We start from the raw sequence: 15,482 nt of genomic DNA, 5'->3' as shown, positions 1-15,482 counted from the left end.
TACGATAGTACATATGTATACTTCATTCAAATTTATTTTAGCAGTCGGTTGGCCATGAAATAATTTTCTCAAGTTTTTGTAACTAGAACGAAGTTAGGTTGGCACTCATGAAATGTCGTTAATGTCATGACGCCGTTGCCACAACTAATATCAATTTTTATTACGAAAATTCGAAAATGCCGAAAGTAATTGAAAGAAGAGACAGGGTTTCAGGAAGTGATATTTAGAATTCAGGTCCGCTCATTCAAATAGTTATACCCTGATATTCTAAAATCCACAATACGTCAGACGATAGCGAACATATTCAATGTAAGAGAATTTATATAATGTTTCATCTGAATCTAAAAGACTTATATTTCAGCTGAATATTTCCACAATCAGAAAGATTGTGAATGAAGAGTATGACAAAGAATTTCCTTCTATTGGAAGACCCAAAAAAGTGGTGAAATTTGAGAATTTTATTTTTGAGTGAATTAATGCGAAAAGTTTACTACAGGATTTTTGATAAATGTCATCGGAGAATAAGTTCCCTAAAATGGATTTTTCTAGTTTTCATTTGACTTGTCCTATACAATGTAAATGTCTTAAGGTACTAATAAATACCTAATTATTATAATTACATCATTGTATTGAGATGAATAGCCACAAATACGCGCAAGTTGCCCTGTTACTTGTTTATTCATGTGAAATTTTTGTTCAACGGTGAAGTTGCATCTTAACTTGAAACTTCCTTCAACTCTTTTTACTTATATTGATGCAAGATGATTTTTGTTGAAGAATTTAACATTCTTGTAATTATCTGTTAATTCCTTCGGGAGATACCCATTCCCAACCACTGCATCATATGCATTTCATCTTCGGGTTAATATTTTTGAAATCTACAAATGATGTAAGCCAAAGAAGATAACGAACATTAACTCTCCTCAAGCGAGTGCATATTATGATATTATACTGATCTCTTGTATTTTCCATGCAAATAACTGGATTTGGTATGCCTTCAATCAGTTTGTATAAACTTCAATTATGTTCGTCACATATTTTCCGAAGAGATTCGACATTTTGATAAAATACGTAATAACAGAAACTTTTACGTAGAACGGGCAACATAGCGTTGATTTAAAACCCAAAAATGTTTTGACAAGCTTCATAACCCCACATTTTCGTACTATACAGAGTGAAATGTGTCAAATTTCCATGGCCAACCGACTGCTAAAATAAAGTTGAATGAAGTATATATACGGTCAGTTGAAAAGGCTATAAGCGAGAATCCAAGGTTTTTCTGAAAGTATATAAATGACTTGAAAACATCAAAAGATTTACCCAATTCTGTGCACTTAAAATCAGAAATAGCCACTGAACCAGCCGGAATAGCGAAAATCTTTAGAAGAAGTTCTTCAGAAATATTCCCGAAATCTATACTGAAAAAACAAATAACTTCTACGAATTAGGGAAAGTATGGGACATATGCTATTGTCTTCGTCTTGGTTTCTATCTGGAGGGGATTGAATCTGACACCGTTTCATATTGGGTGGCGCTCTGGGTAAATGTATAGTACTCATAGTAGCGCTTGCCAATATTGAATAAGGTTCCACCAATTCCAAACGTTCTCCATCGGAGAAAAATGCTATGTTGCTCTGATGAGGTCAAATGAGACCGAAACCATGGTCAGCATCTGCTTTTCTTCGATGGGGAGTACTCCATTTGGGGCCTTGACGATGGCAAATTGGCTAGTTCAATTCAGATCGTAACACTTGTTGATATTCAGATCGGCGGGTGGTATGCATCTGAATGTATCCTTATTATTTTTCTACGGACATTAAGTGGATGCTTCAATATGTATATTTTCAGTTGAGAAGGTTCTCAATAAGCTCAAGTCATTACCAGCAAAGAATGATGCAGGCCCTGATGAAATTTTCGCGTTTTTCCTTAGAAACTGTGGTGTTAGTTTTGCGAAACCATTATGTTAAATATTTAATCAATCGAAATTGATTCCTCACATAACTCTTGGTGAAACATGATGAATTGAATTAGTTAAAAACAAAGACAAGAAAACACTTGACTTACTTTCACAATTTTCAATTGAAAGATTTGTTGACACGCGTGTTTCGGGTTTTATCCTATTTTCAAAACTGAATACATAAATACAGAAAGAACACATTCATATTCGAAATGGGGTGCCCTGAATGTTCAAAAAGGAAAAGAAGTTCAATTATGCTGGTCGAAAATGAGGAAGAGATATCTGAGAGCGAAGCAGAAAAAGGGGAAGAGATCACTATGATGATGCGAGAGGTAAAGGCGGAACAGAATGAAATCGGCCGAAAAATGGATAGCCTCCAGAACGAAATCCGACAGTCCCTACAGTTTTTATCAGACACCTTTGATGATCTGAAAAAAGAAAATGCGAAGCTTCGAAAAAATTTTGAAGATTGAACGAAAGAACTAATTGTCGCAAATACCCGTATAAAAGCTCTAGAATCGTAAGTAGAAATTATAGAACAAGAAAAGAGAGAAAGAAAACATTGTTGTTATGAATGTTTCGGTCCAAAAGCAAGAAAACAAAAAAGCTTTGGTCACTAGTATATTCAAGTTCATAAAACCAGATATTGATCCAGAGGAGTATGAGTCGAAACGTATATGAAACGAGGAAAACTCGCCTATATTAGTAAAAATCAAAAATCTTACCCTAAAGGGGGAATTTATTCAAAGAAAATAGGAAATTGGTATTATAAAGATGAAATCATGTGGATACACGGGGGAAAATACTGTGTACCTCAACGAGGACATAAGCAAATACAAACAGTCAATATTTAACCGAGCCCGTAGGCAAAAAAAGATTTGAACTATGGATATGTATGGATCAAGAACGGAAATATCTATCTTAGGAAGAGTGAAAACAGTCCAGTGATTGTAATCAGGGATGAAGTAGACCTTAACAAACTGTAAGTGTTTTGTGACAAAATGGTGTCCGCAGTGTGTTGATAAGAGACTATAACCCTAAGTTGTTAAAAATCAACAGCAAGATAGTATGACTGAATATGAAATGAAGGAAAATACAGTGTTCGGGATTTTACATCAAAATATTAGAAGCATTCATAAAAACTTGGATCTACTGAAGATACATTTGTCTCAAATTGAAAACTCTTTCAGTTGCATAGTACCAACCGGAACTTGGACAATAAAAAATCTTGAACTTTTGCAAATTGAAGGCCTTAATATGCAATATACTGGGGGGGATATAAATAGGGCTGACGGTGTTGTAGTTTACATGAAACAGGGTCTACATTATACTGAAAAGGTTGTGAATGTTGGGAGATACAAGGCAGTTGAAATTAGAGTGACACAGGGTGGGGATGTTTTGTATATAACGGGGATTTATAAATCGCATTGTTGGAGACATGGTCTCAACACAGTTTAAATTCTCACTTATTTAATATTGTCACATACGCTTGCGCTGCGCACCAATATGCTCTCCAGGCACTTCGCTCATTAAAAATTTATTCTTCTCTCAATTGTCATATAGTACGAAGTAAAAACAAAGATGTAAGTTCTCTCTAGTCTATTCAGTAATAAAATAGTAATCAAATAGAAAGAAATTAGGCTCTGCCCTTCAGGCATCCAGAAGTGTAATTGTGCACAATAATATTGTTTAAAACAATAAATATAGATACAGTCCACTAAGTTCTTTTATGTTGTTCTCAACATAAAAATTGGCCCAATCGAGCCGGATGAAGAATTGATCCAACCTAGCCGAAAAAGAATTGGAACATTAAGAAAAGGACATTGTGAGGTGCTTTCGCAACAAAAATTTCAAGTGTTTTTTCATGTGAGTTGACAGTAAAAAATTGGTAAAAGAAAAACCCAAGCTAACCTCCAAAATAAGGAAAGGTACGCCAATTATCCCGCATTTTCTGATCTGTCGGCTGTCACTGTTATCATTTGAACACCATATTTCACAAAACCTCCCGTGTCAACCACTTTCTGTGGTCTTGGAATTTGTAAACTCCTTTTTCTCGAAAACTTAACCAACATGTCCAAAGTTAAAGAAGTGGATCGCATCAAGGCTAAAATCCACCGAGCTAAAGATTCCATTAAAAGAATCGAAAAATATGTGATGGAGAATAGTCAATTAGAAGTAATTCCAGAAATTTTGGAGCAGTTGAAAGTCAGGCAACTGGCATTAAAAGACCACATCCAGTTGATCGGTGATTTGGAAGCGGAGATATGCTGCTTGGATGGAGACTATGTATCCAACCTGAAAGAAATTGAAGATGTTTTCTTTTCTACTTCCTCAAAAATAAATAAAATGTTGAGTGCCTCGAAGTTCGATGAAAAACCTGTAAGTTCGTTACCGGTATATGATGAAGTTTCTACCACAAAGTTGCCATTAATTGACATTCCGACATTTGACGGTAAAAATTTGTCCAATTTCAAGCCTTTTGTTGAAATTTTCACTGCAGTAGTAGATAAGAATACAGAATTGAGAAATGTTGAAAAACTTTTCTATCTAAAAAATTATTTAAAGGGTGAGGCTTTGAGTCTTATTAATAATCTTCCTCTCATAAATAGTTCATATTCTGAAGCATTGTCTATTTTAAAACAGAGATACAACAATGACACAATGTTGATTAATTTTCATATATTTTCTTTACTTGACATACCTCCTATTCAAAAGGGTAATACTCAAAGCTTGAGAGAGTTTATAAGTGAGATAAAACAACAAACAGGTGCCTTAAAAAATTTACAACAGCCAATTGAAAGTTGGGACGCAATTCTTGTTTGTTTAATGTCGAGAAAGCTTGATCACTTCACTAATAGAGCTTATCAAATAGAAAGGGACACAAATAAGCTTTCCACTTTAAATGAATTTTTGTCATTTCTTGAAAATAGATCCACTGCCCTAGAAGCAGTTAGTTTCCCTGAAACAAAACATAAAGATAAAATTAATTCTTATTATTTAACTACTACTTCTAAGTTAACAAATGATAATCATTTAAAATGTTCTTATTGTTCCTTAGCTGGCCTCAAGTTATATGGTTGTGAAAAGTTTAAAATGTGTTCTGTGCATGATAGAACATAGATTTTGCAAGTTATCTTTGAACAACCATTTGGGTAAATGTAGATTGAAATTAAAATGTTCTAGCTGCCACAGAGACCATAATTCGCTGTTGCATTTGGACAAAACACAGAGAAAAGTTAATGGAGAAATTTCTGAGCAAGGTTCTAATCCTTGTACAACTTCCAATCAAGTAGTTTCCATAAGTTCTTCCAGGCTAAATTTTGAAAACGTGATTTTACCCACGGTCAGAATAAGAATTAAATCAAAAGATGGTAATTACCTGATTGTAAGAGGTCTTGTAGACACGGGATCACAAATTTCTTTAGTCACAAATGATCTCATTCAAAAATTGAAATTAGACACATTTTGCAATAGTGTTAATATTATTGGAATTACTAAAAACTCTTGTAAGGCTCAGAGAGCAGTTCATTTGAGACTCGAATCTCTTTTTTATAATTATAGTGCGACAGTTAAATGTTCAGTCGTGAATAATATTACAGGAGATCTTCCTCAGGTTGATTATGATTTTTCTAATATAAAAATTCCTCTGGATGTGCAATTATCCGATGATTCATTTAATAGGTCAGGTAAAATTGATCTTCTGCTTGGTGCAGATGTTTCCTTCAAAATATTGTTGCATGAAAGTTTGCAAATTGATAAAATGTATCTTCAAAATACTCTTTTTGGTTACATAGTTAGTGGGTATTCACAACAAAATTAATTTTGCGGTCTTAACGTTCTCAATGCTACAACAACAAATTTGGAAAATACAATATCCCAATTCTGGGAATTTGAAAAAATACCTGCAGTATTCAACGAATATTCTGACGAGCAGCAAGCATGCGAGATTGATTTCAAAATTTCGGTTGAGACTGTTGGCAATAAATTTCAGGTTCGCTTACCATTGAAAGTGCACATGAGTAGTCTGAAATTGGGTGATTCATTTTCAGTTGCTCTAAAGCGCTTTGAAAATTTGGAAAAACGTTTTAGACTGAACGCTGAACTATTTGAACAATATAAGAGATTTATTGATGAATATTTGCAATTAAATCATGCGAAAGTTTTTGATTTGAAATCATACAATTTTGATGCTGGTGATGTTTATTTTATGGCTCATCATCCAGTCATAAGAGAAGATAAGAAGTCAACTTGGCTTAGAGTCGTTTTTGATGGAAGCAAGAAGTCTAAGGACAAAAAATGTTTAATGATTCCTTGTATAATGGTGCGGTTGTACAAAATGAACTTTTTGATATTTTTATACTTTTTCGAACCCATAAATTCGTCATTTTGAGTGACATAAAACAAATGTATAGAATGATACTGAAATTTAGTGTAATTTCCAGTAAGGTGTATATTATTTCTTTAGTTAAGGGGCGTAGGGAAATTGATAGTAAGATTTTCTCTCTCTTATTTATTTCATCTTAAGTCAACGTTTCGACCCTGATTAGGGTCTTCTTCAGGACTCTAAAATAAATTTACATTAGAACAAGTACACACGAAGACTTATATGATACCTACCGAAACACAAAGAGCAATAATTTTAAACAATCTGAAAATGCGGCATGAGTGTGAAAAGGCAACATGTAACAAGTAAACAATTACAAAAACAGTTAGAATTGGGTACAACGGCTGCTTCAAATTGTAGTTTGTCTGGGTTGAAGCGGCAGCACATGCGGAAAATTCCAGAACGCCATAAAATCGGGAACTAGGTTAGGCCACAGAGCACGGTTCAAGTCACTGCGTCAGCACCAAGAAGCATAGAACTCATGGTTGGGGGGCGATGAGGTTCTTTCAAACTGATCAGGTACGAGTATATATTACTTATACCCTCGATATCCCTTCTATAATTCATAGAGTTGTTGTGGCTCTTGATGTGGAACATTTCAAGGAAACATCTCTTTCTTGTGTTGTTTTCGTAATCTAATATTTCTACGGCACCGTAGTCCATTCGATGGTCTTTTTTTCGGACGTGCTCCGCCAATGCACAGGTTTTGTCAGGGTTCTTGATGTCGATTATGTGCTGGGTAATTCGTCTCTTTACTGTCTGCGACGTTTGGCCAATGTAGACCTCTTCGCACGTTGAACAGGGCACACGGTATACCTCTCCACTCATTTTATTGACTTCAATTTTGTCTTTTAGGTGGCTGTACAGTCTATCGATCTTGAAAATATTCTTAGGTACTATCTTGGCAGAGTCGTGTTTTAATAATTTTATGAGAGGATTGGTTACGTCCTTGATTAGGGGAATCGTGGAGTATCTGGTTGAACTAACTTCTCTTCTATTGGTGGATGCGCCGTCTCCACCCAGTGGCTGTCCTGGGGGAGCGGAGTTGTATAACAATCTTGTCAGTAGGCCCTTAGGGTAGCCGTTATTTAACATCAAATTGAAAAGTAATTTCAGATTCTTTTGATGGAATGCTCGGTGGGATATTCTTTGAATGCGGCTCTTTAGGCTCAAAATCATATTAATTTTTTGTCTGTGTGGGTGATTGAAATAGTAATGTAAGTGCCTTCCTGAATGGGTTGGTTTCCTGTACCAGTCCAGCCGCAAATCTCCCTCAGTGTTCCTGATGACCCTCGTGTCCAAAAAGGGGACACCCATTTCGAACTCTTCCTCGAGTGTGAACTTGATGTGTTCGTGTTGTTGGTCGAATCTTTCCAAAATGTAGGCAGTTTTATCCCTCGGTACCGAACAAAATAGATCATCCACGTATTTCTTGATGAAGGGTATTGTAAAGTGGGAGTTTTAATTGACGAAATGATAGGTCTCATTGAGGAAGTGGGTTTGTGAACTTTTGGTAGGCCATAAAATCTGGCAGTTATGGATTTGTAATTGTACATAATTTTTCCTTGTGCCTGAGTGATATGCCCCTCGTTTACCAGTTTCTTGATTAGAGCATTGCTTCTAGTTTGTAGTGTTGTAGTTGGATCTCTGGACAAGGGTTTATAGTATCTCTCGTCGAGTAGTAGGTTGTTGGACAGTTCCGAGTAAAGAGACTTATCCATTATGACCGTGACGTTGCCCTTGTCAGAGCGTAGAATTAGAAGTTCAGGGTGATCTCTCAGGAACTTTCTGCAGTGGTAAAACTCGCTTTGGTAAATTTTCACTGATCAAGCAAAGAAATCTAAAGAAAATAGAACACCTAGCAAAAGAACAACTCACCAGAATCAAACCCCAAATTAAGTGGATAAAGAACATTAGCTCTACACCCATCCCTGAGGATATCCTGGGATTTTTGGCGCTTGGCCCCAAGTTCGGTGTTGACATCCCCACTAGAGAAATAAACGTTCAGAAGCTCCTGTCAGATGTCGAGTATACCATCAATCTGAATGAAACATTGTCAGAAGATGAAAGGAACGTCAAACGTGCCCAAGCTACCAACATCGTCACCAACCATATCAAACCCAATAAGCAGCCAAATAGTATTTACCAAAGCGAGTTTTACCACTGCAGGAAGTTCCTGAGAGATCACCCTGAACTTCTAATTCTACGCTCTGACAAGGGCAACGTCACGGTCATAATGGATAAGTCTCTTTACTCGGAACTGTCCAACAACCTACTACTCGACGAGAGATACTATAAACCCTTGTCCAGAGATCCAACTACAACACTACAAACTAGAAGCAATGCTCTTATCAAGAAACTGGTAAACGAGGGGCATATCACTCAGGCACAAGGAAAAATTATGTACAATTACAAATCCATAACTGCCAGATTTTATAGCCTACCAAAAGTTCACAAACCCACTCTCTCAATGAGACCTATCATTTCGTCAATTAACACTTCCACCTCCAAACTGTCAGCTTTCGTATCTGATATTCTGTCCAAGTCTATTTCAACCTCCCATAGCGAATACTACATAGGTGATTCTTTTGCCTTTGCAGAATTTATAGATCAGATCCATCTGCCTGATAATTATGTTCTTATTAGTCTAGACGTAGTGTCCCTCTTCAGCAACATTCCTGTAGAGCTGGCATTAACGGCTATTGAACACAGATGGCACTCCATAAGTGAACACTCGTCAATCCCCAAAGACGACTTTCTTTCCATCGTCAGCTTCTTATTTAATTCAAACTATTTTATCTTCGAAGGAAAATTCTTCAGTCAAATCCTAGGCTCTCCTATGGGCTCAAATGCCAGCTCACCCATCGCAGAATTGGTAATGGATTATCTCTTGGACTGCATCCTCCCTAGCATCCCCTTTACAATACCCTTCATCAAGAAATACGTGGATGATCTATTTTGTTCAGTACCGAGGGATAAAACTGCCTACATTTTGGAAAGATTCAACCAACTACACGAACACATCAAGTTCACACTCGAGGAAGAGTTCGAAATGGGTGTCCCGTTTTTGGACACGAGGGTCAACAGGAACACTGAGGGAGATTTGCGGCTGGACTGGTACAGGAAACCAACCCATTCAGGAAGGTACTTACATTACTATTTCAATCACCCACACAGACAAAAAATTAATATGATTTTGAGCCTAAAGAGCCGCATTCAAAGAATATCCCACCGAGCATTCCATCAAAAGAATCTGAAATTACTTTTCAATTTGATGTTAAATAACGGCTACCCTAAGGGCCTACTGACAAGATTGTTATACAACTCCGCTCCCCCAGGACAGCCACTGGGTGGAGACGGCGCATCCACCAATAGAAGAGAAGTTAGTTCAACCAGATACTCCACGATTCCCCTAATCAAAGACGTAACCAATCCCCTCATAAAATTATTAAAACACGACTCTGCCAAGATAGTACCTAAGAATATTTTCAAGATCGATAGACTGTACAGCCACCTAAAAGACAAAATTGAAGTCAATAAAATGAGTGGAGTGGTATACCGTGTGCCCTGTTCAACGTGCGAAGAGGTCTACATTGGCCAAACGTCGCAGACAGTAAAGAGACGAATTACCCAGCACATAAGCGACATCAAGAACCCTGACAAAACCTGTGCATTGGCGGAGCACGTCCGAAAAAAAGACCATCGAATGGACTACGGTGCCGTAGAAATATTAGATTTCGAAAACAACACAAGAAAGAGATGTTTCCTTGAAATGTTCCACATCAAGAGCCACAACAACTCTATGAATTATAGAAGGGATATCGAGGGTATAAGTAATATATACTCGTAGCTGATCAGTTTGAAAGAACCTCATCGCCCCCCAACCATGAGTTCTATGCTTCTTGGTGCTGACGCAGTGACTTGAACCAAAGAGTAACCAACTTTTTGCTTGAACCGTGCTCTGTGGCCTAACCTAGTTCCCGATTTTATGGCGTTCTGGAATTTTCCGCATGTGCTGCCGCTTCAACCCAGACAAACTACAATTTGAAGCAGCCGTTGTACCCAATTCTAACTGTTTTTGTAATTGTTTACTTGTTACATGTTGAAGCAAAAAGGAAAAGTCTTTTAAGCACTTCTGTTTGTGGAACCATTTATTTAATCATCCGGTGACATGTTTCGGCTAATCGCCATTATCAAACCAAGGGACTCTGAAATACCGATTGGGGTTTTAGTTGGAAAATTGCTAACAAAGTTTGCTAACAAAGAAATAAACAGAATAAATAACCTACAATACAAAACTTACGATTTTAGGTTCCAAAGTCATACGGTAAAAAACATATCAGTCAAAAGGTAAAAGCCAAAAAGTACACATAAAATCGGATCTAGATCAAGTGAGCATATAAAATGAAAGATATGACAGATAAACAAAACACGGTTTTAGGACACTTATGTATTTAGGCGTCTTGATTTTAGTTTTCCTGAATTTGTCAAGTATAGAAATAATGTGACTACGTATTAATTGAGGATTAATCAATCTGTTTGATCTCAGGAAAGTTTCTAATGCAACGACCAAATTTTCGGTAATCTTTGACTTGTTATACGTTGGAAAAGAGAATTTTAAACCCAGGCTCAACAATCTGGTTTCTGATTCATTGAAAATTGTGCCTGACAAATCGAGTATTGGTTCCCTAAATTTGGTTCCATTATTATAGATTGGAATGTGGTGAACCAGGTTGTAATGTCGTTTATGTGGGGAGAAGCGGCAGATCCATTAGAACAAGGACCAAAGAACATCTGGCTAGTGCAAATAACCCAAATAATGACAAATCAATTTTTGGTTGTCATTTAAGAGAAGAAAAACACAAGTTTGATTTAGAGGAGAACACCCATCTAATTCATCACTGCGAATTCAACCACAGACAAGAAATTCTAGAGGAAGTGGAAATTTACAAACACCTCAAGAGTACAGAATACAAAGTGTTAAATTCGATGTTGACGAACAACATAAAGGACACTTATAAACTCTTATATTGATTCTCTCTGCCGACGCCACTGTTCTCGCTTAAGAGAAGAAGAGCAGGAACCTGTCTGCGCGAATGTAGTTTTTCGTCTTCCGTTTGTGTTTTGTTTATCTGTCATATCTTTCATTTTATATGCTCACTTGATCTAGATCCGATTTTATGTGTACTTTTTGGCTTTTACCTTTTGACTGATATGTTTTTTACCGTATGACTTTGGAACCTAAAATCGTAAGTTTTGTACTGTAGGTTATTTATTTTGTTTATTTCTTAGTTAGCAAACTTTGTTAGCAATTTTCCAACTAAAACCTCAATCGGTATTTCAGAGTCCCTTGGTTTGATAATGGCGATTAGCCGAAACATGTCACCGGATGATTAAATAAATGGTTCCACAAACAGAAGTGCTTAAAAGACTTTTCCTTTTGCTTCATACCTAGCGCTTCATTATGGGATTTTATGAGTTTATGTTTACGGCGAGTCTGGCCTTACTTTCCCGAACTCAATTCAAAAACTCTTGAACTAAGGGCCTCAGTACAATCTGAAGATTTCGATATAGTGTGTTTGACAGAAACTTGGTTGCAGGATGGCGTGTACGATGCTGAATTGTTTCCATACAACTATAATGTTTTTCGACGTGATAGGAATCTGGTTGCCACAGGTATGGCATCGGGTGGTGGTGTACTTGTGGCCGTTCATAGTGAGTTATGTGCCGTGGAAGTTAACATATCAGAATTCACTACCCTTGTTCCGTCCGTCGATGCTTTAGCCTGTAAGATAATGTATAAAACTCATTCCATTATTATATTGCTATTATATATTCCACCATGGATTGATATTGCAAGTTATGAACAATTTTTCGACTCACTGGCATCATTCGGTCCATTACTAAATAATAAGTTAATTGTGATAGGAGACTTTAATTGTGCCAGGTATAGTGTAAGATCTTTATTCGATAGTCGTACATTGACACTAAATATGTTTTCTGAAGCGCTGGAATTGAAACAGTTCAATGAAGTACGAAATCATAAGAATATTTCATTGGACTTGGTATTTTCGAATGTTGAGTGTGTTGTTACAGGCTCGGTGTGCTCGCTTGTTGCGGTGGATTTGTATCATCCGCCAATAGAGATATCATATCTTTCTGATCGAAGTGAAAGAAATTTTAGATTCTCAAACTCGACCCCCTACTATGCACCTCGTAAATATAATTTCTCTAAGGCAAATTATGTGGATATGTATCGATATATGTGGGAAACTGATTGGTCATCTGTTACAAATGAAAGCGATCCAGACTTGGCATGCGACCAGTTTTATTCAATTTTAAATAGAATATTCGAGCTCACGGTTTCAGTCAAAGTCGGTAGAAAAAGGCATTTTCCCTCATGGTACACATCCGAAGTTATCAATACTATTTATCTAAAAGAAGCTGCTCTAAGAAATTATAGAAAGTTCAATAATAACTTCAATCGCCTCCAGTATATTAAACTGAGAAGTTTGCTTAAATCGAAAATTAAAATTGCTTATGACAGTTATGTTAGAACTTCCGAGCAAAAGTTATTAACAGATCCCTCAGATTTTTGGTCATTTGTGCAGGAAAGCAAGGGTCATTCCCGAATACCTGGTGTAGTAAGCGATAATAATAGAATATTAAATAAGCCGCAGGACATTGTGGACTCGTTTGCTCAGCACTTCAGTAGTGTTTATGATACGCCTTATGACACATATCAGCTGGAAAATTTTGAGGATGATGCTGGTCTACCAATCAGTATTGCAAAGATCTCAGAAGACGATATAATTCAAGCATCAAAAAAATTGTCAAATAAACGAACTGCTGGGCTTGATGGGGTTCCTAGTTTTGTGGTGAAGGATTGCATAGGGGTGCTGTCTGCCCCTCTGGCGCATATTTTTAATCTTTCTGCGTCCATGGGAGTATATCCGTCAGTTTGGAAACGGTCGAAAATTATACCAGTTTTTAAAAAAGGTGATAAATCGAATGTTTTAAATTATCGTCCAATTTCCATATTGTCAAATTTTTCGAAGATTTATGAGATCATCCTCCACAAGTGTATTTTTTCCTCGGTCCGTAATAAAATCACAGTTAACCAACACGGTTTCATGCCAAGAAGGTCCACTACAACCAATCTTGTATCTTTTTTCGAAGAAGTGCTGAAATCATTAGATGAATCCGGTCAGGTAGATGTTATATATACCGACTTTCAAAAAGCCTTCGATAAGATTGATCATAAAATTTTAGTCAATAAATTGAAAAATAAATTTGGTTTCGGCCCAAAACTGATCGATTTAATGAAGTCATATCTAGCTGACAGAGTTTGTATTGTTAGCGTTGAAGATCACTGTTCTGTCGGATTCTTTGCGACATCGGGAATCCCTCAAGGCTCAAACCTTGGGCCTTTACTGTTTCTTCTATTTATAAATGATGTAGTGGACCTTATTGATGTGGCAGTATTATTGTTCGCAGATGATTTGAAGATTTTTCTTAGAATACACAATACCCTTGATTGTCTCAGGCTGCAGGCGGCACTTGACAGCCTCTCGACATGGTGCAAAGGTAATAGATTGAACCTTAATATATCTAAATGTAATGTTATGACATACACCAGGAAGAATAAAGTTGTAAATTTCAATTATAATATCCGTGGCACAATACTGTCTCGGGTGACTGAAATAAGGGATCTGGGAATTTTGTGTGATAGTGGTTGCTCTTTTGTACCGCATATTAATCAATTGTTACTTGCCTCCAATAGAACTTATGGATTCATAGTCCGGAATACTAAATGCTTTCACAATTCGAGCACATTGATAGCCCTTTTCAATAGTTTAATACGTAGTAGATTGGAATACTGTAACATAGTTTGGAGACCTATATATGACTGTCATAGGAAGAGCGTTGAGTCGGTGCAGAGAAGGTTCTATAAGTTTCTGATGTGGAGGCAGGAAGGTGTGTATCCTCCCATAGGTTGTGATCATGGTGTTTTACTTTCAAAATACTGTGCTGATTCTACTGTGGATAGGGTGAACATATGTGCATTATTGTTCATTCACAAAATTGTCAATCATAAGATCGATTGTTCCGGGCTATTGTCTTGTTTGCCGTTTCTGGTTCCCCGTTTGGGTTCTAGGAATGAAATGGTTTTTTACTGTGAAGCGGGGAGAACAAATGCGAGCTTGAGATCACCTATTAAATATGCATGTGGACTTGTCAATTTGTTCGCCAGTGTACTTGACATTTTCCACGATTCTCCTCGGTCCATAGTGAGGGCCTATAATTCGCACCGCTGTTTGCTTTCTTTGTAGGGACTTGTTTTGGATATTTTATTTTTGTTTTACTTTTCATGTCTAAACATTGTACACCATACCAGTGTATCATAATTGTATCAAAGTTTTTTTTCTCATTGTGATTTCCTGTAATTGGGGGTTTAACCTGTAGGAAATAAAATACTTATTATTATTATTATTATTATTATTATATGGTAGATTAGTATCGAAGTCACAAAGGTTCAGGGGCCACATTCAATTCTGCAGGGTTTGTCTGGAGAGAGACTTAACACCAGCATGGTTGAGGGTGAAGTTCAGGAGAGATGATGCGTTTGCGCAACACCAGGTCCACCTGTTGAAGAGGAAACATCTTAAGTGGGAGATTAGAAAATGGTACCGCCGCCTTTATGCAAATAAAAGAAAAATCAGAGAAGTTATGGAAATATTGGGAGATAGGCTACCGGAAAGGGATCTCAACAGTTTGATAGATTTCAACAGAAGAAAACTTCACAATTTTCAACTGAAAAGTGGGAAAATCCAACAACGAAAAATTGATAAACTGTCGAGCCGATGTGTGATTCAGAACTCAGTCACGCATCTTAATAATGGAACCAAATTTAGGGAACCAATACTCAATTTGTCAGGCACAATTTTCAATGAATCAGAAACCAAACTGTTGAGCCTGGGTTTAAAATTCTCTTTTCCAACGTATAACAAATCAAAGATTATCGAAAATTTGGTCGTTGCATTAGAAACTTTCCTGAGATCAAACAGATTGATTAATCCTCAATTAATACGTAGTCACATTATTTCTATACTTGACAAATTCAGGAAAACTAAAATCAAC

General features: G+C 36.7%; 1 protein-coding gene across 1 annotated transcript; it reads left to right on the top strand.

Moving 5' to 3' along the window:
- The first annotated feature begins 8,063 nt into the window (after window positions 1–8,063).
- LOC123307019 lies at window positions 8,064–10,191 on the top strand. The gene is made up of 2 exons (XM_044889221.1): window positions 8,064–8,083; window positions 8,136–10,191. The coding sequence occupies exons 1-2, from the start codon at window positions 8,064–8,066 to the stop codon at window positions 10,189–10,191; spliced, it is 2,076 nt and encodes a 691-aa protein (XP_044745156.1).
- Window positions 10,192–15,482: the final 5,291 nt, after the last annotated feature.

This window comes from Coccinella septempunctata, chromosome 2 (genome assembly GCF_907165205.1).
Source record: "Coccinella septempunctata chromosome 2, icCocSept1.1, whole genome shotgun sequence".
NCBI lineage: Eukaryota > Metazoa > Arthropoda > Insecta > Coleoptera > Coccinellidae > Coccinella > Coccinella septempunctata.
The sequence above is the reverse complement of the archived record's forward strand: the minus strand, read 5'-3'. Positions and strand labels throughout refer to the sequence as shown.